The 27,870-nt window shown below is 44.8% G+C and overlaps 1 protein-coding gene across 5 annotated transcripts in view; it reads left to right on the plus strand.

The window, feature by feature from the left end:
* Nucleotides 1–27,870, plus strand: part of LOC121005185 (erlin-1-like) — a 343,035-nt gene that overhangs the window by 191,795 nt on the left and 123,370 nt on the right. For 4 of the 5 annotated variants that reach the window (XM_040437766.1, XM_040437767.1, XM_040437768.1 and 1 more), the window contains one exon: nucleotides 2,982–3,071. The exons of the other annotated variant lie outside the window; for it this stretch is intronic. In XM_040437766.1, the coding sequence (XP_040293700.1) occupies nucleotides 2,982–3,071 (90 nt within the window). The remainder of the gene's footprint in view (nucleotides 1–2,981; nucleotides 3,072–27,870) is intronic. 5 annotated transcript variants of the gene reach the window in all.

Consider the following 27,870-nt stretch of genomic DNA (forward strand, 5'->3'; position numbering starts at 1 on the left):
ACATAGTAATACCTCCAAAAATAGTTATTACTTTACATTCCCCATATGTCTACTTCATGTTTGGATCATTTTGGGAATATTTTATTTTTTGGGGATGTTACGAGGCTTAGAAGTTTAGAAGCAAATCTTGAAATTTTTCAGAAATTTTCAAAAACCAAATTTTTAGGGACCAGTTCAGGTCTGAAGTCACTGTGTGAGGCTTACATAATAAATAAAACACCCAAAAATGACCCCATCTAAGAAACTACACCCCTCAAGGTATTCAAAACTGATTTTACAAACGTCGTTAACCCTTTAGGTGTTCCACAAGAGTTATTGGCAAATGGAGATGAAATTTCAGAATTTCAATTTTTTCTGGCAAATTTTACATTTTAATCCATTTTTCCCAGTAACAAAGCAAGGGTTAACAGCCAAACAAAACTCAATATTTATGGCCCTGATTCTGTAGTTTACAGAAACACCCCATATGTGGTTGTAAACAGCTGTACGGGCAGACGGCAGGGCACAGAAGGAAAGGAATGCCATACGGTTTTTGGAAGGCAGATTTTGCTGGACTGTTTTTTTTTTTTTGACACCATGTCCCATTTGAAGCCCCCCTGATGCACCCCTAGAGTAGAAACTCCAAAAAAGTGGCCCCATTTTAGAAACTGCGGGATAGGGTGGCAGTATAGTTGGTACTAGTTTAGGGTACATATGATTTTTGGTTGCTCTATATTACACTTTTTGTGAGGCAAGATAACAAAAAATAGCTGTTTGCACAGTTTTTTTATTTTTTATTTACAACATTCATCTGACAGGTTAGATCATGTGATATTTTTATAGACCATGTTGTCACAGATGCGGCGATACCTAATATGTATACTTTTTTTTTTATTTATGTAAGTTTTACACAATAATATAATTTTAAAAAAATAAATAAATCATGTTTTAGTGTCTCCATATTCTGAGAGCCATAGTTTTTTCAGTTTTTGGGCGATTATCTTAGGTAGGGTCTCATTTTTTGCGGGATGAGATGACTGGCACTATTTTGGGGTGCATATGACTTTTTGATCGCTTGCTATTACACTTTTTGTGATGTAAGGTGACAAAATAGTTTATTTAGCACAGTTTTTATTTTTTACGGTGTTCATCTGAGAGGTTAGGTCATGTGATATTTTTATAGAGCCGGTCGATACGAACGGTAGGGGCTCATTTTTTTCGGGATGAGGTGACGGTTAGATTGGTACTATTTTGGTGGGCAAACGCCTTTTTGATCGCTTGCTGTTGTACTTTTTGTGATGTAAGGTGACAAAAAAAATGGTTTATTTAGCACAGTTTTTATTTTTTATTTTTTACGGTGTTCATCTGAGGGGTTAGGTCATGTGATATGTTTATAAAGCCGGTCGATACGGATGCGGCGATACCTAATATGTATACTTTTTTTTTTCCCCTATTGTTTACTAATTTTTTTAAACTTTATTTGAGGGAAATTACGTTTTTGTTTATTTTTACTTGAAACTTTTAATTTTTTGGGGGGAAAACTTTATTTTTTCAACTTTTTTTCGCTTTATTTTTTGTCCCACTTTGGGACTTGAACTTTTGGGGGTATATTCCTTTACAATGCATTCCAATACTTCTGTATTGGAATGCATTGGCTGTATGAGTAATACTGTGTGTATTACTCATACAGCTTCCGGGGCCTGTGAGATCCAGGGGGCTGGATCTCACAGGCTCTTCACCGGAATGCAGCGCAGATGCCTCAGGAAGGCATCGCGCTGCCTTCCATGCCATCGGGTCCCCCCCCCCCCACATACACAGCCCCATGGGGACCCGATGGCACCGCCGCCGCACTATAGAAAGCCGCAAACCGTAGGTCTGAATTGACCTTCGGTTTGCAGCGATCGCCGACACGGGGGGGGGGGGGGGACCCCCCCGCGCATCATCTAACGATCGGAACAACACATGACGTACCGGTACGTCATGTGTCCTTAAGGGGTTAAAAATTTGTTCAATTGGTCTTTATTAAAAATATTGAGCTATTCTGTCACAAATGGTTACCCGTTTTTCTAGCTGTGTGAATCCTACTTTTACTTTGTGCCATCATATAATAACCTTCTAAATCAGGGATGCTTAACCTGTGGCCCTCCAGCTGTTGTAAAACTACAACTCCGACAATGCCCTGCTGTAGGCTGATAGCTGAAAGCTGTTCGGGCATGCTGGGAGTTGTAGTTTTGCAACAGCTGGAGGGCCGCAGGTTGAGCATGCCTGCTCTAAATTACTAATATAAGCCACATTCTTATCAGTAAGAGAAGGGTTGAGCTTTAATGAGTGTTTGTACGGGGCAGATATAAGGAGCCAGTCAGCTCCCTGCTAGATGGAAAAGAGAAAATTCAGATCCTGCTAATAGAGCATGCCAGCTTTGTATAGAGAAAAGGGCTCCATATTTATTTATTCATTTAAAAAAAAAGGTGAATTGAAAAAGATTTTTAGCTCCTAATGAGTACATGATATTTCCAAAATGCAACAAAGTGCATTCGTAGCCAGTGTATTTTAGATCATGTGGTTTCAACAACCCAGAACACTAGGAGAACAGCCACATGCACTGGGCTGCACACAATTGGTAAGGATAATCTCATGCTAACAGACATACCATTAACGGAAGGTCAGGATGATGTGGCCCAAAATGGTGCGCTCAGTCCAGTGAGTCTAAGAACATGGGATTAGTGGCTGTAAACAGCACTAGGATGAACAGTGCTAAACAAACAAGTACGGTACTTAAAAATTATGTGTACATAGCCTTAAAGTAAACTGCTTATACATTCAGTGACAATATACCGTACATAAAAATAAGTAATACTGTCACTAATGCTAGAATATTAGATATACATTATTGATTTTGGGTAAATTTATTGCTTTTACTGACCATATGAGCAGCTTTGCTGGTCAACAGACATATTTACTAGTGGATTGCCGTACTTCTCACAAATCACATTCATTGACAGAGGCAGAAAAAGTTGCACAAGTGGCCAAAATCCATTTCCAGCAGAAAGTAATGGAAAAAGAAACTGAGAAGAGAATTTCTGAGATTGAAGGTCAGTCTGGTCACCTGTTAATTCACACTTGCAGTTTCTTTGATATTAAATGACAATTCCTTTAATTAATTTAACATGCATCAGGCATCACACAATAGATAAGCGATTAGCAACTTTCGGCACTCTACCTGCTGTAAAACTATAACGCCAGCATGCGCACTTATTCAGCTCTTCTTGTAACTCCCCTAAAAATGAAAGGATGATTCTAGGAGTTTTACTTTCACAACAGCTGGAGTGCCAGAGTTTGCTAGTCCCTGCAATAGATGCTCCTGAAAATGTGAATTTCTTAACTGTTTCTGCACTTACCTGTTTAATAAATTTTTCATATTTGTTTTGATGGTGTTGAATGAGAAATACGAGGGAGCAGAAGGGTTATATTTAAAGAGGATCAATAAATTATTTTTTCACTGTGCTGTCTTCTTGTACATAGCCTGCCATCAGTGTTTCTCTTATGACTAATAGGTGAGGTTATGATTAAATAGTGGTAATTAACAGAATCCTTCATACTTTGAAGATATTGCCCTTTTAAGCACATTAACATTTTATCAGTTTTTCTGAATGCCCTCTCCATAATTTTTTGCTACAGGCAGGTAATTGGTGTACATTTCTTCCTTCTCACTATATAGCATTGGTGCCAGAGGCGGCAATCTGAGCCCTCTCTCTGTGGGCAGCTGCACCCTGGAAAAAGTCAATGGTGTACCAATATGCCTTATACTTTTCCTGCCATTCATCAGCACAGGGTGTGCTATAAGTGGCACAAGCAACTCATTGAATGTAGGCAGGCTATTATAGCTAAATGATTAAGTACATGGAAGATATACTATATTGGTATTTAGGTTAAATTGCCATGTTGGCACGTTGCGATAATTAAGTGGGTTTTGGGTTCCAGTTTGAGCACTTGGGTTCTCAAGGGAATTGCACTTCCCACAGGGAAAACAAGACAACTGATTACTACTGCCCACAACGAAATTTTAGACGTTGCCAATGCAGTAACAGGTGAAAGCCAAAATAGAAGATGTAGAAAACCATTTGCAGCACATCCGTGTGTGTCTTTGAGGTATTGCAGAAACAATTAAGACAGAAGAGCTGAAAGATTTCTGAACTGACTCCTTTGCCTGCCTATTGCTGCATGCCTTGTCCAAGGATTTAATAATAGACAGGGCACATAGGCTTCCTTAAACCTAAAGCACTTTCATCTACCTCCCTTCCATCATACATTTCTGTTGCCTGACCGATTTAAAAACATTTCATGGTTCGCAGACCTGTCTGTAGCTACACTTTCTCGGAGACGTGAGTTTGACATTAGTACAAACATTCTATGTGACCACAATATACTAAATGGGGTTTTCCTCTTAAGGTATTTATTATGAAAGGTACAGTAGCTCATTTGGTTTTTTGTTTATGCAAGTCTGCACATTTTAGTATGGCTGGCCATTGCCTATGCATGTTTCTTAGTTGACTGTCCAACTGGATCCTTAGGGTACTTTCACACTTGCAGCATAGGATTTCGGCAGGCAGTTCCGTTGCCGGAACTGCCTGCCGGATCCGGCAATCCTGACGCAAACAGATGGTATTTGTCAGACTGATCCGGATACGGATCTGTCTGACAAATGCATTGAAATACCGGATCCGTCTCTCCGGTGTCATCCGGAAAAACTGATCCGTTTTTTTTTTTGAACTTCTTTTTTTTTTTTTTTTTTTTGCATTTTTTAAAGGTCTGCGCGTGCGCGGACCGGAAAACCGGATCCGTTTTGCCAGAGCACTTAATGCCGGATCCGGCACTAATACATTTCAATGGAAAATAATGCTTGATCCGGCATTCTGGCAAGTGTTGAACTGATGCATACTGAACGGAATGCTCTCCATTCAGAATGCATTAGGATAAAACTGATTTTTTTTCCTGGTATTGAGCCCCTGTGACGGAACTCAACACCGGAAAAGAAAAACGCTAGTGTGAAAGTACCCTTACTGGTTATACATCATTCTCTACTAGGTAGTATCCTGATAAGGGTACTTTCACATTTGCGGCAGAGGATTCCGGCATGCAGTTCCGTCGCCGGAACTGCTTGCTGGATCTGTCAAAACGTATGCAAACTGATGGCATTTGTCAGGATCCTGATCCGTATGACAAATGCATTGAAATACCAGATCCGTGTCATCCGGGAAAAACTGATCCGGCATTTATTTATTTTTTAAAAATTTTTGCGTTCTGAGCATGCGCAGACCGCAATGCCGGATCCGTTTTGCTGGAACACTCTTGCCGGCATTAATGCATTTCAATGTGAAAAAATGCTGGATCTGGAATTTTGCACAGAGATAAAACCGCAGCATGCTGCGGTATTATCTCCATCCTGAAAAGTCAAAAAGACTGAACTGAAAGACCTCCTGATGCATCCTGAACGGATTGCTCTCCATTCAGAATGCATTAGGATAAAACTGATCAGTTATTTTCCGGTATTGAGCCCCTAGGACGGAACTCAATGCCGGAAAAGAATAACGCTAGTATGAAAGTACCCTAACAAATGTTGTAATTTTGTTTGTTGCCTGTTGAGCAATGGTTATTCTCTTTAGACACACCTTTAAATGTCCCACTAGAAGAATTACCACTTTTAGGGTACTTTCACACTTGAGTTGTTTGATTCCAGCCTGAACTGCCTGCCTGATCAGGAAAACTCTATGCAAAGGCATGTCATTTGCAGACTGATCAGGATCCTGATCAGTCTGACAAATGCATTGCAATACCGTATCCGTTTTTCCGGAGAAAAAAACTGATCTGGTATTTATTATTTTTCACATTTTTAAAAGTCTGCGCATGCGCAGACTTGTAAACCGGATCCATTTTGCCGGAACACTTGATACCTGATCCGGCATTAATACATTTCAGGGAAGTGTTCCAGAATTTTGGCTGGAGAAAATACCACAGCATGCTACAGTATTTTCTCCATCCAAAAACCATACAGTGACTGAACTGAAGACATCCTTGGATTGCTCTCCATTCAGAATGCATTAGGATAAAACTGATCATTTTTTTTCCGGTATTGAGCCCCTAGGACTGAACTCAATACCGGAAAAGTTTAATGCAAGTGTGAAAGTACCCTTACCCACTTTTGGTCTTTGCCATTCCCTGACTTTCTAGTATGGTTTGTAAAGTCTTCTCTAATAATGCTAAAGGGTTAAACTCCCCTTTTAAGTGCTTAATGCTGTGGAAGGCAGCTAAAATGGCACAGGCCAGTATTTCCATTATGTCATATGAAAGCACCTGTGAATGAGCTCATTCCCCATCCTGTACAGTGTTCATTTTAGGACCTGGTCAGATATCATAGTCACATCTCAGAATAATGTCAGTGTGAGGCAAAATACTAACCCAGACACCTGACCATGACTTTGATATTTGACTAACATCTAAGGCTACTTTCACACTACCGTTCAGAGCGGGTCCGTCTGATGTCTGCTCAGTCGGATCCGCTCCTATAATGCAGACGTTTGTATCCGTTCAGAACGGATCCGTCTGCATTATAGTTTGAAAAAAATTCTAAGTGTGAAAGTAGCCTGAACGGATCCGTCCAGACTTTACATTGAAAGTCAACGGGGGACGGATCCGTTTGAAGATTGAGCCATATTGTGTCATCTTCAAACGGATCCGTCCCCATTGACTTACATTGTAAGTCTGGACGGATCCGCTTGCCTCCGCACGGCCAGGCGGACACTCGAACGCTGCAAGCAGCGTTCAGGTGTCCGCTTACTGAGTGGAGCGGAGGCTGAACGCTGCCAGACTGATGCATTCTGAGCGGATCCGCGTCCACTCAGAATGCATTAGGGCTGGACGGATGCGTTCGGGGCCGCTTGTGAGCCCCTTCAAACGGAGCTCACAAGCGGACACCCGAACGATAGTGTGAAAGTAGCCTGAGTTTGACTTAGAATGTTAGTCAGAATGAGTTATAGATATACTGTATATGTGTATGCTATATCACACAACCAAAGAAAGTATGTGGCTGAGCTTCTGGCTATATGTCTGAAATGCTTAAATATGTCTTTCACACTCGCGTTTGGTGCGGATCCGTCATGGATCTGCACAGACAGATCCGTTCAGATAGTACAAACGTCTGCATCCGTTCAGAACGGATCCGTTTGTATTGTCTTTAACATAGCCAAGACGGATCCGTCTTGAACACCATTGAAAGTCAATGGAGGACGGATCCGTTATCTATTGTGTCATAGAAAACTGATCTGTCCCGTTGACTTACATTGTGTGTCAGAACGGCTCAGTTTCGTCAGACAGACACCAAAACACTGTAAGCAGCATTTTGGTGTCCGCCTCCAAAGCAGAATGGAGACGCAACGGAGGCAAACTGATGCATTCTGAGCGGATCCTTTTCCATTCAGAATGCATTAGGGCAAAACTAATCAGTTTTGGACCGCTTGTAAGAGCCCTGAATGGATCTCACAAACGGAAAGCCAAAACGCCAGTGTTGTATGAGCGCATAGCCCAGTGGTTAGGTTACTGGTTTGTGCACTGGAGTTTTTAGGTTCAAAACCAATTAGTAACCTTAAAACAACAAGTTAATGTTTTTAAACATTACATAAGAGACAAATTCAAGTGATGTGCGACACTGATATCTGACTTTCCCCAGTCGTCTCCATGACACCAAGTCCTGAGATTGACTTCCTTCTGATTGGACAGGAAAAACACAGAGAGGTTAAAACCCCCACCCCCTCCTCACATCACCAGTGTTTTTCCTGTCCCATCAGGATAGGAAGCAGGAGAGGTGCACGGAGCTCGTTTGGGCTCACCTGGAGTTATTATTCATCTGCAGGCCGAGGTCGGATCTGCAGTGCAGCTCTCCCTCCTCCGTTCGGTTAGGCCTGGGCTCGGGCGCATAGGTAGTGCCCCTGCAAAGATTCCCTCTGCGGCGGTCCCGGAGGGCTTGATGCAGAGGGAAGGAGGAACACGGCGGATCGGCACTGTGATGTGTCCCTTCCGGCCGGCAGGCGGATGATGTCAGACGCCGGGGGCGGAGCTAAGCGCGCTGACATCATCAACATGCGCCACAGGTCCTGCAGCATGAGAAGCACATGGAGACGCTATAAAAACGCTCAGGACCTGTGTAACGGCGCCCTGCATAGCGCGGCTCTCACATATTGTGAAGCATCTCTGAAGCGGTCGGGAGTCAGGATGAGCACCCCCCTCACGCCGGGCTCTGGAACCGAGCCTGCATCAAACCCTGGGACAGTGAGTAACCTGTTCTCAGGTACATGCTTTGTATGGTGGGTTCAGTCTGCTCATCCTTTCCTCCCTTACCATTTCAGGGAGAAAAGGATTCGGCTTCTGCAGCTAAAAAAACTAGGAAATGTGGTATTTGCTGCAAAAGATTGTCTAACACTGGATCCAAGCCCCTGTGTAAAGAATGTACCACCAATGTCATCAAGGCCGAGTCTTCTGGTTTAATTGAAGACATTAGGAAAGTGGTAAAAGAAGAGGTTCAGCTAGCCTTAACTACCAGAGAACCTACTCCCCCCAAAGTTCCCCCCACTCAGGACTCCCGTAGTGTTAAATCACTTATCCTGGATTCCGACTCTGAGGGGCTGGCGGTCTCAGACTCCGAATCTGTCCAAAAACACCCTGTATCTTCAGATGAAGAGGGTGAATATAAGCGCTTCCTGTTCAATCCTGAAGATATTGATGAACTTATCAGGGCCACCATTCAGATGGAGATGCCTAAAGCTCCTAAGTCTACCCAGCAAGAAATTTTTGGGGGTCTAGGTGAAAGGAAAAAGGCTGTTTTCCCAGTCCCTGATAGTGTCCAAAAATTAATTCGGTCAGAATGGGAAAAACCGGATAAAGGATCCTTTATCCCAAGGGGAATTAAGAGGCGCTACCCCTTTAGCCAAGAGGACTGTACGGATTGGGAGACCATTCCAAAAGTAGACGCGCCAGTGGCCAAGGTAGCAAAACATACGGCCCTACCGTTTGAAGACTCAGCACAATTGAAAGATCCTCTAGACAGGAAAGCGGAGAGTCTCTTGCGAAAGACCTGGGAGACTACGGCGGCCCTTCTCAAACCGGGCGTTGCCTTTACATGTGTGGCCAGAACACTAAACCTTTGGCTAGACCAGCTGGAGATACATCTGGTCAATAAAACACCACGGGATCAAATCCTAGAGAGCTTGCCTCTATTAAAGATGGCAACTTCCTTTCTAGCAGACGCAGCAGCTGAATCAGTTAAACTGTCCGCCCGTACAGCTGTTCTCTCAAATACAGCGAGAAGGGCACTATGGCTTAAAGCGTGGTCAGGAGATATCACATCTAAAAATAAATTAATCGCACTCCCCTTCCACGGTCAGTATGTTTTCGGTGAAGATTTAGATAAAATCTTAGACAACGCGACAAATAAAAAAAGAGGGTTTCCAGAGGAAAGATATAAACAAAAAAGGCAGCCCTTTCGTGACCGATTTTTTCAGCCCGAGAATAAAAAAGATAAAGGGAAGACTGGGAGGTGGAGCTATGCGAAGGGGGGCAGGGGGAGAAGTTTCCTCTTCAACCCAAATCGGGCTGAAGCCTCCTCATCCAACAGCAAACAATGACGCCATACCAGTGCGGGGAAGACTCAGCTCCTTTCTAAGATCTTGGGAGCACGTAACAAACAGCCGGTGGATTTTAAGTATTATACAAGAGGGTTATCTGATAGATCTTCTCTCTTCCCCTCCACAGAAATATGTGATCACTACCCTTCCCCCATCTCAAACTGCGACCTTAAAAAACGACATAAAAAACCTATTAACCTTGGCCGCCATAGAGCCCGTCCCAAAAAATCAGACAGGACTGGGATTCTATTCCCGCCTCTTCATCATAAAGAAACCAAACGGGAAATCCAGGGTAATTATAAATCTGAAACATCTAAACAAATACGTAAGATATCAAAAATTCAAAATGGAGACCCTGAAGTCAGCAGTGAAACTCTTAAAAAAGGATGCAGTGATGGCCACAATAGATTTAAGCAACGCCTATTATCATGTCCCAATTCACAGGTCGTCAAGGGAATTCCTAAGGTTCGCGATAGAATTGGACGGAAACATTCAGCATTTCCAGTTCAGGTGTCTCCCCTTCGGGATCTCTTCTGCCCCAAGGGTTTTTACCAAAATAATGGCGGAAGCCTTGACAACCTTGAGAGAAAAGGCGATTTGTGTGATCCCCTATCTGGACGACCTACTGGTAGTGGCAGACAACATAGAGACCATGGGAATCCATCTCGGGTTAGTCCTGGATCATCTACAGAGCCTAGGTTGGCTCATCAATTGGAAAAAATCGGATTTAATCCCATCCAAACGGAAGGTTTTTCTGGGCATTACTCTAGACACAGTCTCCCAAAGATCCTTTCTACCGCCTCAAAAGATAGTAAAACTTCAGACAGCTTTGAGGAAGTTCAAGAAGGAGAAATTCTGTTCAATAAGACAGGCCATGAAGGTACTAGGGAGTCTTTCTGCTTGCATTCCAGCAGTTGCCTGGGCACAGTTCCATCTAAGACCACTCCAGAAGTTCATCTTAGACAAATGGAACAGATCGCAATTAACCCTAGAGAGGATAATATTCTTAGATACAGAGACCAATAAATCACTAACTTGGTGGCTCAGCAAATCGAACCTAGAAAACGGGATTTTCTGGGCACAAGATCTCCCTCTAGTCATCACAACAGACGCCAGCCTCCACGGGTGGGGAGCGGTCGTCCAGGGGAACTCCTACCAGGGAACATGGGGGAATTACGTGAGTCAGCAATCCTCAAATTTCAAGAAGCTGAGGGCAGTGTGGGAAGCACTGAAACACACGATTCAGCTGGCAGAGGGTCGTCACGTCCTAGTCTACTCGGACAACGCTACAGCCGTGGCCTTTATCCAACACCAGGGAGGCACAAGGCATCGCCTGCTACAGAACCTGGCAAACAAAATCTTTTCCTGGGCAGAAGGCAACATTCAATCTCTTTCAGCGGTTCATCTGAAGGGAGTCTTAAACATTCAGGCCGATTACCTAAGCCGGCACAGACTAGACCCAGGGGAATGGATGTTAGCTCCAGAAGCCTTCCACTTAATCACAAAAAAATGGGGCAGGCCGACGATAGACCTGTTTGCATCCAGGAGAAATCATCAGCTAAACCAGTTCTTCTCCCTCAACCCCAGGGATCATCCTCGGGCAGTAGACGCCTTCAACCAGAGTTGGACAACAAACTTAGTCTACGCCTTCCCCCCATTTCCGCTTATCCCCAGAGTGTTACAGAAGTTCCTAAAAGAAAATTTGTACATTAATCCTGATAACCCCCTTCTGGCCCAAGAGAAGTTGGTTCTCCCTCTTGAAAGCCCTCAGCGTGGAAGCTCCTCTCCTTCTACCTCAGAGGCCGGACCTTCTAAGTCAGGGGCCCATTACTCACCCAGACCTGAAAATACTAAAGTTAACAGCCTGGATTCTGAAGAATCCAACTTATTAAACTTTGGTTTATCAAAAAAAGTAGTGAACACCTTACTCCTTAGTAGGAAACAGAGTACCAACGACAAGTACCAAAAAATATGGAAGAAATTTGCTGATTGGTCTGGAACCTCCTTCAACCAGTTTAGAGCCAACATCTCACTAATCCTGGATTTTCTTCAAGAAGGGCTAGATTTAGGTCTATTCCCCAATACCCTTAGGGTCCAGGTATCGGCTTTAGGAGCACTATATAATACCAAGCTAACGGAACATCCCTGGATATCCAGATTCCTTAAGGCAGCAGATAGGATCAGACCTACGATTAGAAACATGGTGCCACCATGGAACCTTAATACGGTACTAGGGGGTCTAACCTCCGATCCATTTGAACCTCTGGACTCTATTCACATCAGATGGCTTACCATTAAAACGATTTTTCTGGTGGCAATAACCTCAGCCAGAAGGGTCTGTGAGCTGCAGGCCTTGTCCATCCAAGAACCATTCCTTGCAATATTTGAGGACAAATTAATTTTCAAATTAGATCCGACTTTCCTCCCCAAGGTAGTCTCGACCTTCCATAGGTCTCAGGACATTGTTCTCCCCTCATTCTGTGACAATCCGAAAAACGATCAGGAAATCACTTACCACACATTAGATGTCCGGAGAGCGGTCTTAAAGTACCTGGAAGCTACCAGTCTTTGGAGAATAGACAAAAACCTGTTTGTCCAATTTTCAGGTCCTAACAAAGGGAAGAAAGCGGCAAAAAGTTCCATCTCCAGATGGATTAAGATGGCAATCTCTGAAGCATATAAAGCTCAGGGAAAAGACGTCCCTGCTTCCCTAAAAGCACATTCTACGAGAGGCATGGCTGCCTCCTGGGCGGAAAAAGCCTCAGCCTCCTTACAACAGATTTGCAGGGCAGCAACATGGAAAAGAGTCCATACTTTCACTAAGCACTACAGACTAGATGTAGCTGCTAATGATGACCTAAGATTTGGACGTAAGGTCCTGTCGGCAGTCGTCCCCCCCTAATTGTATCTTTGATATTGTCTCAGGACTTGGTGTCATGGAGACGACTGGGGAAATGAGTATTACACTCACCGGTAATCCGGTTTCCTGGAAGTCTCCATGACACCACATATATCCCACCCTTTTTTTCTGCTATTAGCTATTATCCTTTCATCCTGGGGTTCTTCGTTAAAATACACTGGTGATGTGAGGAGGGGGTGGGGGTTTTAACCTCTCTGTGTTTTTCCTGTCCAATCAGAAGGAAGTCAATCTCAGGACTTGGTGTCATGGAGACTTCCAGGAAACCGGATTACCGGTGAGTGTAATACTCATTTCTTCACTCGTCAGGGTCATAATGACTTTTAGGGTTTAGGCTACATGCACATGACCGTGTGTGTTTTGCGGTCCGCAAAAAAAGCGGATGACATTCCGTATGGCATCCTTTTTTTTTTTTTTTGGCGGATCCATTGTAATAATGCCTATCCTTGTCCGCAAACTAGAAAAAAATAGGACATGCTCTATTTTTTTTGCGGGGGAACGGACATACTGATGCGGACAGCACACGGTGTGCCACCCGTTGAAATGAATGGGTCTGCATCCTATCCGCAAAAAAATGGAAACAAACAACATTCGTGTGCATGTAGCTTTGTTGTGTTTTTGTATGCTAAATCACATAGATGAAGAAAATCCAAAACTAATACTAGCCAAGCTTATAGCACAGTAGTAATGCAGTTGCCTCATATTGTCGGGAAGTAATAATTCAATCAAAAATTATTAATTGTGGTCATAAAATAATTAACCATAAAGAATATATATAAAATTTGTCATAAATTCTTAAAATCATGACCTGGTGAATTGTAGACAACCTAATTGATAAAATTCACATCGGAGTCCGACTATTTCCTCAGATAAATAAGTTATTTTTGACGTGAGATGACGTTAATGATAAACATGTAGTTCTGCATTATACAATAATACACAGGTGTATTGGTTACAAGGTTATAAACATATATAAGTAAATAAACACAATGATACATGCAAATGAATATATATAGCGTTAAAGAGGACCTTTCACCAGAATAAAACATCTAAACTAACTATACAGACATGGAGAGCGGCGCCCAGGGATCCCCCTGCACTTGCTGTTATACCTGGGCGCCGCTCCGTTCTCCCGGTATAGCCTCCGGTATCTTCAAAGTTAGGCTCCACCCAGGGGAACCTGCCGTCGTCTTTCTCCTATGCTGTAGCGCTGGCCAATCGCAGTGCTCAGCTCATAGCCGGAGAGGTTTTTTTTTTCTCTCGGGCTATGAGCTGAGCGCTGCGATTGGCCAGCGCTACAGCATGGGAGAATGAGACGCCGTCAGGTTCTCCTGGGTGGAGCCTAACTATGAAATTACCGGAGGCTATACCGGGAGAACGGAGCGGCGCCCAGGTATAACAGTAAGTGCAGGGAGATCCCTTGGCGCCGCTCTCCTTGTCTGTATAGTTAGTTTAGATGTTTTATTCTGGTGAAAGGTCCTCTTTAATATAAAGCATTACAAGCTTAACCATACATGTGAGTGAAGATAACTTGTCACATTATAACCAAGCTATTATTAGGTTAGAATATCAAAATAGGAATATAAGTTATATATATTACTTCTGTTCAGAGAAAACCTCATGATATCAAGATGGGCATGTCTAATCCTAGACATCAATATGGAATGCTAAATACATTCTTCACCCTCTAACCAACTACACATCACATGACTTCAAGATGGGCAAATCCATTCAAGGATATAACTTAGAAAAGATAACTGTATCCTTCCGCCCCATCCTGGACTATTTTCACACATATGACTTTGGTAAGGCTATTAAGACAAATAACAGGGATCTAGGATCTTTGCTAGACCATATCTTAAATGGGAAGGACTTGAAATAAGTCTTTCCTGTGGGAACCCATCATATATGCAATCATTTAATGCTTTGCTAGATTATGAGTCTTGATTCTTCTGCAGATAGAATGAAGTCTCACAATATCCTTAGACTAAATCTCAATATGGAGATGATCAAATAATTTATTTATTTATTCGCCAATCTAGATGGTATAATTTCACCCACACTATCCAATTTAATCTTAATAAAATGAAATATCATTCTCTGTGTCTCTTACCAAGTCCTAGTAGGAATCTCACTTCTGCTCCTAGGAAAGCTGGGTGGCCCATCATAGCGCATCTCACTATGGCTTCCATCTTGATAGACCCCTCTAGAGAGCTCCACTTGTTCCTTCTCTCTCTAATCCTTTACTTCTCCCCCTGTGTATGGTTTATGATCACAAACTTATCAGTTAGACATACAGTACAGACCAAAAGTTTGGACACACCTTCTCATTCAAAGAGTTTTCTTTATTTTCATGACTATGAAGGCATCAAAACTATGAATTAACACATGTGGAATTATATACATAACAAACAAGTGAGAAACAACTGAAAATATGTCATATTCTAGGTTCTTCAAAGTAGCCACCTTTTGCTTTGATTACTGCTTTGCACACTCTTGGCATTCTCTTGATGAGCTTCAAGAATGAGAAGGTGTGTCCAAACTTTTGGTCTGTACTGTACCTTCCTAGTTTGGAACTTTCCAATCATTGTCGGATGGGTGTGACTATTGATAAGAAATGACATCATAACCTTACCCAGAATGCACTTTTGCTACGGTTGTAATGTCACCTACTCATACCTAGGTGGCACTGCTGTGTAAGCTATTTGCATCATAGTATAAAGGGTTAACTATGTAAGTCTAATTAAAAAGTATTCTATACATTTGACCATAGAAGCTTTAATTCAAAGCTATAGGGATTAATTCTGACACTTGTAGCAATTAGAGACGGACCTCTAGGTGTCTCTCTGAATGTTTCTCACTCTGTTGATTTATGGACCGTAATTATTTGAATGGGTCTTGTTTTCTCAGAGATATCAGTACCTTATCTATCATACCAAAGATGTGATTGTTACAAAACACACATCTTTTACAGACACTCTTTTAGAGACTAATATTCTCCTAATGAGAAATATATATTTATATTATACTGGATACATGTTGTCTTCATAACATATAACAATATAATATAAATATATATATATATAAATATATATATAATGTCCTACTGATTGTCTTATGCTAAGGACTAACTAAGGCTCATTAAATGAACACATACATATTATATATTTTGCTTCATTAAAAAATACCTAATTGTATAGGTAATTATCACCAGCTGCATAACTTAGGCTACTTTCACACCTGCGTTTAGGTGCGGATCCGTCTGGTATCTGCACAGACGGATCCGCTCCTATATGCAAACGCTTAGATCCGTTCACATTACCATGAACAAAAAAATAAATAAATATATATATATATATATATAGAAAAAGAAAAAATATGAGCAGCACACAAATCACAGGGGTGCAATTCCTTGGGCAGATCACGGACTTGATCCAATTAGGTATATGTATAGAAGAATCCAAGGCAGCACACGAATAACGGTGAAAAAATAGGGTGTTTATTTCCCCATGTGTAGACAGCAACGTTTCAGCTCTCTCAATGGAGCCTTTGAATTTGTTTTTAATATTACACAATTATGGGCACCTGAATGTAATCACTATGAATTATGTATACACATCTAATTAAGTGGGTTATGGATGTTGTCGAATATCACAACTGTAAACACGGATATGAACTGTGTAGCTGATTTATTATAAACACATGTCATGAATTTGGATAACTTTGATGAATTTTTTGTAAACAATTCTTGTATAATCATGTAATTTTTTGTATAATCATGTAATTCACCCAATAATTATGTATGTTATTTAAACACCTGAATTTGCACTGATTGCTATGGCTTGACAAAGGCTCCATTGAGAGAGCTGAAACGTTGCTGTCTACACATGGGGAAATAAACATCCTATTTTTTCACCGTTATTCGTGTGCTGCCTTTGATATACAGGTCCTTCTCAAAAAATTAGCATATTGTGATAAAGTTCATTATTTTCTGTAATGTACTGATAAACATTAGACTTTCATATATTTTAGATTCATTACACACAACTGAAGTAGTTCAAGCCTTTTCTTGTTTTAAGATTGATGATTTTGGCATACAGCTCATGAAAACCCCAAATTCCTATCTCAAAAAATTAGCATATTTCATCCGACCAATAAAAGAAAAGTGTTTTAATTACAAAAAAAGTCAACCTTCAAATAATTAAGTTCAGTTATGCACTCAATACTTGGTCGGGAATCCTTTTGCAGAAATGACTGCTTCAATGCGGCGTGGCATGGAGGCAATCAGCCTGTGGCACTGCTGAGGTGTTATGGAGGCCCAGGATGCTTCGATAGCGGCCTTAAGCTCATCCAGAGTGTTGGGTCTTGCGTCTCTCAACTTTCTCTTCCCAATATCCCACAGATTCTCTATGGGGTTCAGGTCAGGAGAGTTGGCAGGCCAATTGAGCACAGTAATACCATGGTCAGTAAACCATTTACCAGTGGTTTTGGCACTGTGAGCAGGTGCCAGGTCGTGCTGAAAAATGAAATCTTCATCTCCATAAAGCTTTTCAGCAGATGGAAGCATGAAGTGCTCCAAAATCTCCTGATAGCTAGCTGCATTGACCCTGCCCTTGATAAAACACAGTGGACCAACACCAGCAGCTGACATGGCACCCCAGACCATCACTGACTGTGGGTACTTGACACTGGACTTCAGGCATTTTGGCATTTCCCTCTCCACAGTCTTCCTCCAGACTCTGGAACCTTGATTTCCGAATGACATGCAAAATTTGCTTTCATCCGAAAAAAGCTTCTCTGTAGCCCAGGTCAGGCGCTTCTGCCGCTGTTTCTGGTTCAAAAGTGGCTTGACCTGGGGAATGCGGCACCTGTAGCCCATTTCCTGCACATGCCTGTACACGGTGGCTCTGGATGTTTCTACTCCAGACTCAGTCCACTGCTTCCGCAGGTCCCCCAAGGTCTGGAATCGGTCCTTCTCCACAATCTTCCTCAGGGTCCGGTCACCTCTTCTCGTTGTGCAGCGTTTTCTGCCACACTTTTTCCTTCCCACAGACTTCCCACTGAGGTGCCTTGATACAGCACTCTGGGAACAGCCTATTCGTTCAGAAATTTCTTTCTGTGTCTTACCCTCTTGCTTGAGGGTGTCAATGATCGCCTTCTGGACAGCAGTCAGGTCGGCAGTCTTACCCATGATTGTGGTTTTGAGTAATGAACCAGGCTGGGAGTTTTTAAAAGCCTCAGGAATCTTTTGCAGGTGTTTAGAGTTAATTAGTTGATTCAGATGATTAGGTTAATAGCTCGTTTAGAGAACCTTTTCATGATATGCTAATTTTTTGAGAGGAATTTTGGGTTTTCATGAGCTGTATGCCAAAATCATCAATATTAAAACAAGAAAACTACTTGAACTACTTCAGTTGTGTGTAATGAATCTAAAATATAGGAAAGTCTAATGTTTATCAGTACATTACAGAAAATAATGAACTTTATCACAATATGCTAATTTTTGGAGAAGGACCTGTGTGTATATATATATATATATATATATATATATTTCTTATTTTTTATTTTTCATGATAATGCTAACGGATCCGTTTGAAAATTGAGCCATATTGTGTCAACTTCAAACGGATCCGTCCCCATTGACTTACATTGTAAGTCTGGACGGATCCGTTTGCCTCCGCACGGCCAGGCGGACACCCGAACGCTGCAAGCTGCGTTCGGGTGTCCGCCTGCTGAGCGGAGGACAAACGGTGCCAGACTGATGCATTCTGAGCGGATCCGCATCCACTCAGAATGCATTAGGGCTTGACGGATCCGTTCGGGGCCGCTTGTGAGAGCCTTCAAACGGAACTCACAAGCGGAGCCCCGAACGCTAGTGTGAAAGTAGCCTTATCTTATCTCCCATCATAAATTTATAAGTAGACAAGGAGGCTCCTCAGACTGGTACATTTATGAGAAGAATAACACTAAAAAGCAGAAACCTTTGTACGACCTTACTTTGGCCTACTCAAGATATACAAAATTGTAACTATAGTCGAGCATGGCTCTTAAAGGCAATGAACATCCATCTTGACTAGAATAATTGGATATCAATGCATTTACCTATGAAAAGGCACAACAATATGCAGTGTTCCTGGGTTCAAAACCCCTTTCAGCCTCAACATTTTATTAAGGCTTATTGCACACGACAGTATATTTTCACGGTCCGGAAAACGGGGTCCCGTTTTTCCGTGATCCGTGACCGTTTTTTCGTCCGTGGGTCTTCCTTGATTTTTGGAGGATCCACGGACATGAAAAAAAAGTCGTTTTGGTGTCCGCCTGGCCGTGCGGAGCCAAACGGATCCGTCCTGAATTACAATGCAAGTCAATGGGGACGGATCCGTTTGACGTTGACACAATATGGTGCAATTTCAAACGGATCCGTCCCCATTGACTTTCAATGTAAAGTCAGGAGTTAATATACCATCGGATCGGAGTTTTCTCCAATCCGATGGTATATTTTAACCTAAAGCGTCCCCATCACCATGGGAACGCCTCTATGTTAGAATATACTGTCGGATTTGAGTTACATCGTGAAACTCAAATCCGACAGTATATTCTAACACAGAGGCGTTCCCATGGTGATGGGGACGCTTCAGGTTAGAATATACTAAAAGAACTGTGTACATGACTGCCCCCTGCTGCCTGGCAGGTGCTGCCAGGCAGCAGGGGGCAGCCCCCCCCCCCCCCTGTAGTTAACTCATTGGTGGCCAGTGCGGCCGGCCCCCCCCTCCCCTGTAGTTAACTCATTGGTGGCCAGTGGGCCCCCCCCCTCCCCTGTAGTTAACTCATTGGTGGCCAGTGCGGCCGGCCCCCCTCCCTCCCCTGTAGTTAACTCGTTGGTGGCCAGTGGGCCCCCCCCTCCCTCCCCTGTAGTTAACTCGTTGGTGGCCAGTGGGCCTTCTCCCCTCCCTCCCCCTCCTAATTAAAATCTCCCCCCTATCATTGGTGGCAGCGGAGTGTACCGATCGGAGTCCCAGTTTAAACGCTGGGGCTCCGATCGGTAACCATGGCAACCAGGACGCTACTGCAGTCCCGGTTGCCATGGTTACTTAGCAATTTGTAGAACCATTATACTTACCTGCGAGCTGCGATCTCTGCGTCCGGCCGGGAGCTCCTCCTACTGGTAAGTGACAGGTCCGGCCGGGTGCTCCTCCTACTGGTAAGGAGGAGCTCCCGGCCGGACCTGTCACTTACCAGTAGGAGGAGCTCCCGGCCGGACGCAGAGATCGCAGCTCGCAGGTAAGTATAATGGTTCTACAAATTGCTAAGTAACCATGGCAACCAGTAATTGCTAAGTAACCATGGCAATCGGGACTGCAGTAGCGTCCTGGTTGCCATGGTAACCGATCGGAGCCCCAGCTATTAAACTGGGACTCCGATCGGTACACTCCGCTGCCACCAATGATAGGGGGGAGATTTTAATTAGGAGGGGGAGGGAGGGGAGAAGGCCCACTGGCCACCAATGAGTTAACTACATGGGGAGGGAAGGGGGCCGGCCGCACTGGCCACCAATGAGTTAACTACAGGGGGGGGGCCCACTGGCCACCAATGAGTTAACTACAGGGGAGGGGGGGGCCGGCCGCACTGGCCACCAATGAGTTAACTACAGGGGGGGGGCGGCCGCACTGGCCACCAATGTGTTAACTACAGGGGGGGGGGCTGCAGGGGGCAGTCATGTACACAGTTCTGTTAGTATATTCTAACCTGAAGCGTCCCCATCACCATGGGAACGCCTCTGTGTTAGAATATACTGTCGGATTTGAGTTTTCACGAAGTGAAAACTCATCTCTGAAAAAGCTTTTATGCAAACGGATCTTCGGATCCGTCTGTATAAAAACTAACCTACGGCCACGGACACGGATGCCAATCTTTTGTGCATCCGTGTTCTTTCCCGGACCCATTGACTTAAATGGGTCCGTGAACCGATGGCCGTGAAAAAAATAGGACAGGTCATATTTTTTTCACGGACTCAAACCACGGATCACGGTCAAGGATGACAAACGGTGCCTTTTCCGAGTATTCCACGGACCTATTGAAAGTCAATGGGTCCTCGAAAAAAAACGGAACAACGGCCGCGGATGCACACAACGGTCGTGTGAAAGAGGCCTAAGCCCTAGATAAGAGGCAAATTCAAGTGATGTGAGACGCTGATATCTGACTTTCTTCACTTGTCGGGGTCAGCGCCAATGACTTTTACGTTCATTGTATTTTTGGTATACTAAATCTCATAGATGGATAAAAAAAAAATCACCATCATTGGTGTCTAAGTCAATAGCTCGGTGGTAAGACACTTGCTTTATAAGCAGTGTTCATGGGTTCAAAACCGCTTTCAGGCTTTTAATAAAATTAATATTTTATTGAGCCCTAGATCAGAGACAAATTCAAGTGATGGCTGAGGTCAAACTTGCAGTGCACTGTAGTTGAAGTTTTTACTTCTCACAGATGGGTCATATTCTGATCTCCAATTTGGATCTCTTAAAACCAAACGCGTTTCGGGGAACGCTCTCCCCTTTCTTGCATTTGTGAAGGGTGAATCATTTTAGACCAGATCACCTCTCTGTGGTTGTGAGAGGGTGAGCTATTTCCCATTTTTTATCTTGTTTTGTACAAATTCAAGTGATGTGTGATGTAAGTAGTCCTTTTTTATTTTATTAAGAGTACATGGAAAGCACTATAGTAAGGGGACACAAATTTAATGTATCTTCATCTATTTCCAGGTGACTGAGGGTTTTTTCGTTTTTTTGTTGTCTTGAAAGAGTCACTGAAAAATATAATAATGTATTCTTATTTCTTAGGAAGGAGTCTAATTATCAGATCTGTAAGTCACTTTATTGAAATTATTTGTTGGCATCCACCCAAACATAAGCTGCAAAGATATGACCACTAAGGCTGCGTTCACACGGGCGAGATTTCCGCGCGGGTGCAATGCGGTAGGTGAACGCATTGCACCCGCACTGAATCCGGACCCATTCATTTCAATGGGGCTGTTCAGATGAGCGATGATTTTCACGCATCACTTGGGCGTTGCGTGAAAATCGCAGCATGCTCTATATTCTGCGTTTTTCACGCAACGCAGGCCCCATAGAAGTGAATGGGGTTGCGTGAAAATCGCAAGCATCCGCAAGCAAGTGCGGATGCGGTGCGATTTTCACGCATGGTTGCTAGGTGACAGTCTATTCACTGTATTATTTTCCCTTATAACATGGTTATAAGGGAAAATAATAGCATTCTGAATACAGAATGCATAGTAAAATAGCGCTGGAGGGGTTAAAAAAAATAAACAAATTAACTCACCTCCTCCGCGTATTTCCCGGTCTCTTCTTTACTTCTTTAATGATGAGCTGTCGGCTAAAGGACCTTTGGTGACGACAGCTCACATGCTCCAATCACATGGTCCATCACCGTGGTGATGTACCATGTGATTGGAGCATGTGATCTTCCCCGCAATATTGTTGGCGCAATTTTCTCCCGTGCGATTTTTTTCCCCGCGCGATCTGTGATGCGACTGGGGGGCGGAGCCTATCGCGTCAGCTCCGGCGCTTCCGCTTTGCCTCAGCACCTCTCCACGCTTGACTGCTACTCCAGCTCCTCACAGGTCACGGTAGGACAGATAGTGTTCCGCAAAACTGTAGGAGACCCTGACTCCGGGATTGCCGCCATCATGCCAAGACCTGGGGCCCCCCAAAAATCTAAAGCGACACCTCAGGTCCCACTTGGATCCTGTAAGGTCTGCTGCTTGCCACTATCGGTTACAGGCTCCTGTGACTCTTGCCTTGCTTCGGGACAGGATCATCCACCTCCTCCTCCACCAAACCAGCCCAGTCCCTCCTCCGCCCCTTCGGAGCCCGCGGAGCCCTCCTGGGCCTCTGCCATAGCTTCGCGGCCGCGGACTTGGCCCAAGTCTCGCGCGCGGCCTTAGCCTTTATGGAACGCATGGCGGACACTGATCCACCGCCTGCGGTGCCTGTGGTTAGCACCGCTCCACCTCCCGTTGCCCCCCACAGAGGACGCTCGACCGCTAAGAGGCAGCGTACGCAGCAGCATCCCTCCTTGGATGACTCTGCTCCCCCCCTCGCCTGGAGGCGTGTTCAGCCTCTCCCTCTCGCAGGGATTACTGGTCTGAAGGGGAAAGGTCCGGCTCGGACGAGGACACGGAGCCGGAACCCTCACCTAAGCTCTCCACCATGGTGGCAGACTTGGTCACGGGGGTACGTGACACCTTTGACATCCAGGGAGAACCTCCTTCTACTAGTAGCCAGGAATTCCCCCTCTTCCACTCCAGAAAACTGGAGACAGTCACATTCCCCATTCATGGCGATTTTGCCAAGGTCCTTTCTAAGGCTTTGGAACGCCCTAATCACAGTTTTTCTGCTACAAGGCGCATGGATACTCTTTATCCTTTCCCGGCAGATAACGTGCAGCAGTGGTCTTCTCCTAAGGTCGACCCTCCGGTGGACAGATCGGCTAAGAATACGGCAATACCGGTCCTGGACGGGTCCTCCCTACAGGACTCTGTTGACAGGCGTTTGGACTCCCTTTCCAAAGCCATCTTCTCTCTGGCGGGCACAGGTCTGCGGCCCGCATTCGCCTCGGCCTGGGTAGCCAGGGCGCTTTCGGTGTGGTTGCAGCGCCATCATCAAGACCTCGCGGAGCAGGATGCCTCTGCGGACACCCTAAACTTCATTCTCCAGATGTCCCAGGCGACAACATTCCTCTGTGAGGCCTCATTGGACGTCAGCACTCTTTTCATGGATTTCGGCCCTCTCGGTCACGCAGCGCAGGGAGGTCTTGTTGAAGGTCTGGAACGCCGACGCTTCCTCCAAGCGCTCCCTCACTAACCTCCCCTTTGCGGGCTCTAGGCTCTTCGGTGCTAAGCTGGATGAGATTATCTCTGACGCTACGGGGGGCAAGAGTACACACCTGCCCTAATCTAGTTCCAAGCGCGCCTTCAGAGCTCACCCCTCTGGCTCTAGAAACCAGTCCGTTCGGCGCTTCTCCTCCTCCAGGTCTGCGACAGCCCCCTCCTCCGGCGGCTCTCAGGACTCCAGAAGCAAGAAGCCTTCCTTTAAGCCTCAACCTTCCTGGCGCCTGCGGGCACAGTTCCAGGGGAGTTCTGCCCGCCCCGTGGTTCCCAAGCAGTCCCCTGCCTGAAAGGGCGCCCCCACCGCTTGTGGTGGGGGGCCGTCTGCTCTCCTTTCAGCATGTGTGGATAGCTCACGTTCAAGACGCCTGGGCCCTGGAAATTGTAATTTACAAGATAGAATTCGTTTCCGGACCTCCGGAATGTTTCTTTAAGTCTCGTGTTCCGGGGCATCCGGCCCAAGCCTCGGCCCTTTTACAAGCAGTTTCTTCCCTTCTGGTCAGGGGAGTAGTTGTTCCAGTTCCTCTGGAGGAACAGGGGGCAGGTTTCTACTTAAATCTCTTTGCAGTGCCAAAGAAGGAGGGATCAGTGTGTCCGGTCCTAGACCTGAAGCTGTTAAACAAGTCCCTGCGGGTGCGGAGGTTCCGGATGGAATCCCTCCGCTCCGTTATTGCTTCTCTTCTTCCAGGGCAGTTCCTCGCGTCGGTGGACATCCGGGACGCCTGTCTGCATGTCCCAATCGCAGAATCTCACCACAGGTTCCTGCGCTTCGCTATTGGCGACCGTCATTATCATTTCGTCGCCCTTCCCTTTGGGCTGGCGACAGCCCCGCGGGTATTCACAAAGATCATGGCGCTTCTCTGTTCCAGGGGCATATTTCTGCTGCCCTACCTGGACGACATTCTGATAAAGGCTCCCTCTCGTCCCCAGGCCGCAGACCGCGTCTGTCACCGCCAGATCTCTGAGAACTTCTGACAGACGTTCTTCAGTACCTCCTGCATGATGTTCTTTTGTTTTGGTTTCGCTTTGACATCTCTTCTCCCTCTCCCAGCTGTCATCTATTAGCAGTGATTGCCTCCCTTTTTATATCCCCTCCCATACTGCCTCACTTTGCGGTTTATACTACTTCCTGGTTTGTGCTCACTGCTAGAAGTTGCAACTGCTGGTTCCTCAGATAAGTCTATTCCTTTATCTGTGTTTTCCTGTTGCCTTGATCCTAGGTGACCCTGACTCCCTCCGTATTCTGTGCAGGGAGCCGGTGGTTGTGTCCCCTCACTATTATAGGGTTTTCAGGTGTCACTCAGTCGAGGTACGTGGACATGCAATTTTCTATCATAGAGATCTTTGCATGGGCTGAGCAGTCAGGGAGAGCTCTAGGGGTTTTATAGGGCTCACCCATATGTTCCTTAGTTTGGGATCAAGTCAGTCGGATCTTTATTTGTTACTTCTTGTTTTCTGTAACACCATCCATGACATTATAAACCGCCAAAACAGTCTTAAGCATGGATCCGGTTTCAGCCTTGATTGACCGCGTGCAGGGTTATTCACTGGAGGTAGCAGATCTCCGTAAAACTGTCTCTGTTTCAGGTGACCGGTTCTGCTTGCGTTCATGGAGTTTGTTCTGAGCCTAAGATCTCGCTTCCGGATACGTTCTCAGGGGGTAGTGAGAATTTTGTTCGTTTTAGAGAGGCTTGCAAACTCCATTTTCGCCTACTTCCCCATTCCTCTGGTGATGAGGAGCAGAGGGGGGGGGGGGGGGATCATCATCTCGCTGCTCAGGGATAACGCTCAGTCCTGGGCCTTTTCACTGCCAGTGGGGGCACGGCCTCTCCGATCAGTGGATGAATTTTTTGTAGCCCTGGGTCAGATATATTATGATCCGGATCGTATTGCTCTGGCTGAATCTAAACTGCGTCTTTTATGCCAGGGTAAACAGTTCGCAGAGATATGCTGTTCAGAATTTCGGAGATGGGCAGCTGATACTGGTTGGAATGATGCTGCACTCCAAAGTCAATTTTGCCATGGTCTTTCAGAGGGATTGAAAGATGCATTTGCCTTTCATGAGAGACCTACCTCCTTGGAGTCTGCCATGTCTCGGGCTGTTCGTATTGACAGGCGTCTTAGAGAGAGAGGAGAGATCACTCCTTCCTGTCATACTCAGTCCAAGGACAGTGGGGCGGTCTCATTCAGTGCGCAAGAGCCTCAGTCTCTCTCAATCCCCTCTGAGCAGGAGCCCATGCAGCTGGGTTTGCTTGCCTCTAACAATAGAGGATTCAGTTCTCAGAGGAGGGTTTGTTTCTGTTGTGGAGGTATAAATCATTTGGCAAATGTTTGTCCCTCTAGGAGATTCAGGGATTTTTTTGAAGGTAATAAAGAAAAAAAAAGAAAAAAGTCCTCTAAAAACGTTCCATCTGTTACTATTGGCAAGGTTGATGCGGAAATTGAAGGTTTTTCCGTTTGCTTGAGGTACCCGTTTTGTCCCACCTGCGAGGATGGCGCTAGAGAGCAAGAACATTTTTTGTAATATTTTTAGAGATAGTGGAGCAGCTGTCAATCTCATTGATAATCAATTTGCTATAACACATGGTTTCCAGGTATGCACTTTGGGAAAGGACATACCTGTTTTTGCTATTGATTCCGCTCCACTTTCTCAAAAATTGTTAAAGGGCATAGTTCACAATATCAGTTTGACTGTGGGTGATGCTCATGTTGAGGATGTATCATGTTTCGTCCTAAGCGGATTACCTACTCTTCTAGTGTTGGGGCTACCCTGGCTCACTAAACATAACCCCACCATTGATTGGCAGGTGAGGCAAATAAATGGTTGGAGTGACTTTTGCTGAGAGAATTGCCTCTCGACGTCTCTTTCAGAGGTTTCTACTAAGACTGTACCATCTTTTCTCTCTGAATTTTCAGATGTGTTTTCTGAGAGGTGGTGTTCAGGAGCTGCCCCCTCACCGGGAGTACGATTGCCCTATTAATCTCATCCCAGGCGCCAAGCTGCCTAAATCTCGTTTATACAATCTCTCCCAACCTGAAAGGGTCGCTATGCGTACTTATCTCTGAGAGCCTGAGAAAGGGACACATACGACCCTCGAAGTCACCTATTGCCACTGTTTGTTTTTTTTTTAAAGAAAAAAGATGGTTCTTTAAGACCATGTCTGGATTTCAGAGAAGGGGACGAATGGAAGACGGCCTTCAATACCCCTGAGGGCCATTTTGAGAATTTGGTTATGCCTTTTGGTTTGATGAATGCTCCAGCCATCTTCCAACATTTTGTGAACAGCATTTTTTATCATTTAATGGGGAAATTTGTACTAGTGTATCTAGATGACATTTAGATTTTTTTCTCCTGATTTCAAAACTCATAGGGATCACCTACGTCAGGTCTTGCTCATTCTGCGGGAGAATAAATTGTACGCTAAACTGTAAAAATGTGTGTTTGCGGTTCCAGAAATTCAATTTCTGGGTTTTCTTCTCTCCGCTTCTGGTTTTCGCATGGACCCTGAGAAGGTTCGCACTGTGCTTGATTGGGAGCTTCCTGAGAATCAAAAGGCGCTGATGCGCTTTTTGGGTTTTGCCAACTATTAGAGGAAGTCCATTTTTAATTATTCCGCTGTTGTTAGGCCACTCACTGATATGACTAAAAAGGGGGTAGATTTTTCCTCCTGGTCAGTAGATGCGCGAAAGGCCTTTTTCTAGTATCAAAGAGAGTTTTGCTTCCGCTCCCTTCTTGGTACAACCTGATGTCTCTGCCCTTCGTTGTTGAGGTGGACGCTTCTGAGGTGGGTGTGGGTGCGGTCTTGTCTCAGGGTCCCTCTCCTGCCAAATGGCGACAGTGTGCCTTTTTCTCGAAGAAACTCTCCTCCGCAGAGACAAATTACGATGTGGGAGATAGGGAGTTGTTGGCCATCAAGTTAGCTTTTGAGGAATGGCGCCATTGGCTAGAGGGAGCCATACACCCTATTACCGTGTTTACCGACCATAAGAATCTGGCCTACTTGGAGTCAGCCAAGCGTCTGAATCCGAGACAGGCCAGATGGTCTTTGTTCTTTTCAAGGTTTAATTTTGTTGTCACGTTCCGGCCTGGGGTTAAGAATGTGAAGGCGGATGCCCTCTCACGTTGTTTTCCAGGAGGGGGGAACTTTGAAGACCCGGGTCCCATTTTGGCTGAAGGGGTGGTCGTCTCTGCTCTTTATCCTGATTTGGAGGCAGAGGTTCAGGCAGCCACGGCAGAGGCTCCTGATCTTTGTCCTCCTGGGAGGTTGTTTGTGCCTCTCGCTTTACGACACAAGGTTTTAAAAGGAGCAACACGATACTGTCCTTGCTGGGCACCCGGGGGGTAGAGCCACAGTGGATCTCATTGCTCGGAGATTCTGGTGGCCAGCTCTTGGTAA

Source organism: Bufo bufo, chromosome 6 (genome assembly GCF_905171765.1).
Source record: "Bufo bufo chromosome 6, aBufBuf1.1, whole genome shotgun sequence".
In the NCBI taxonomy this organism is placed as follows: domain Eukaryota; kingdom Metazoa; phylum Chordata; class Amphibia; order Anura; family Bufonidae; genus Bufo; species Bufo bufo.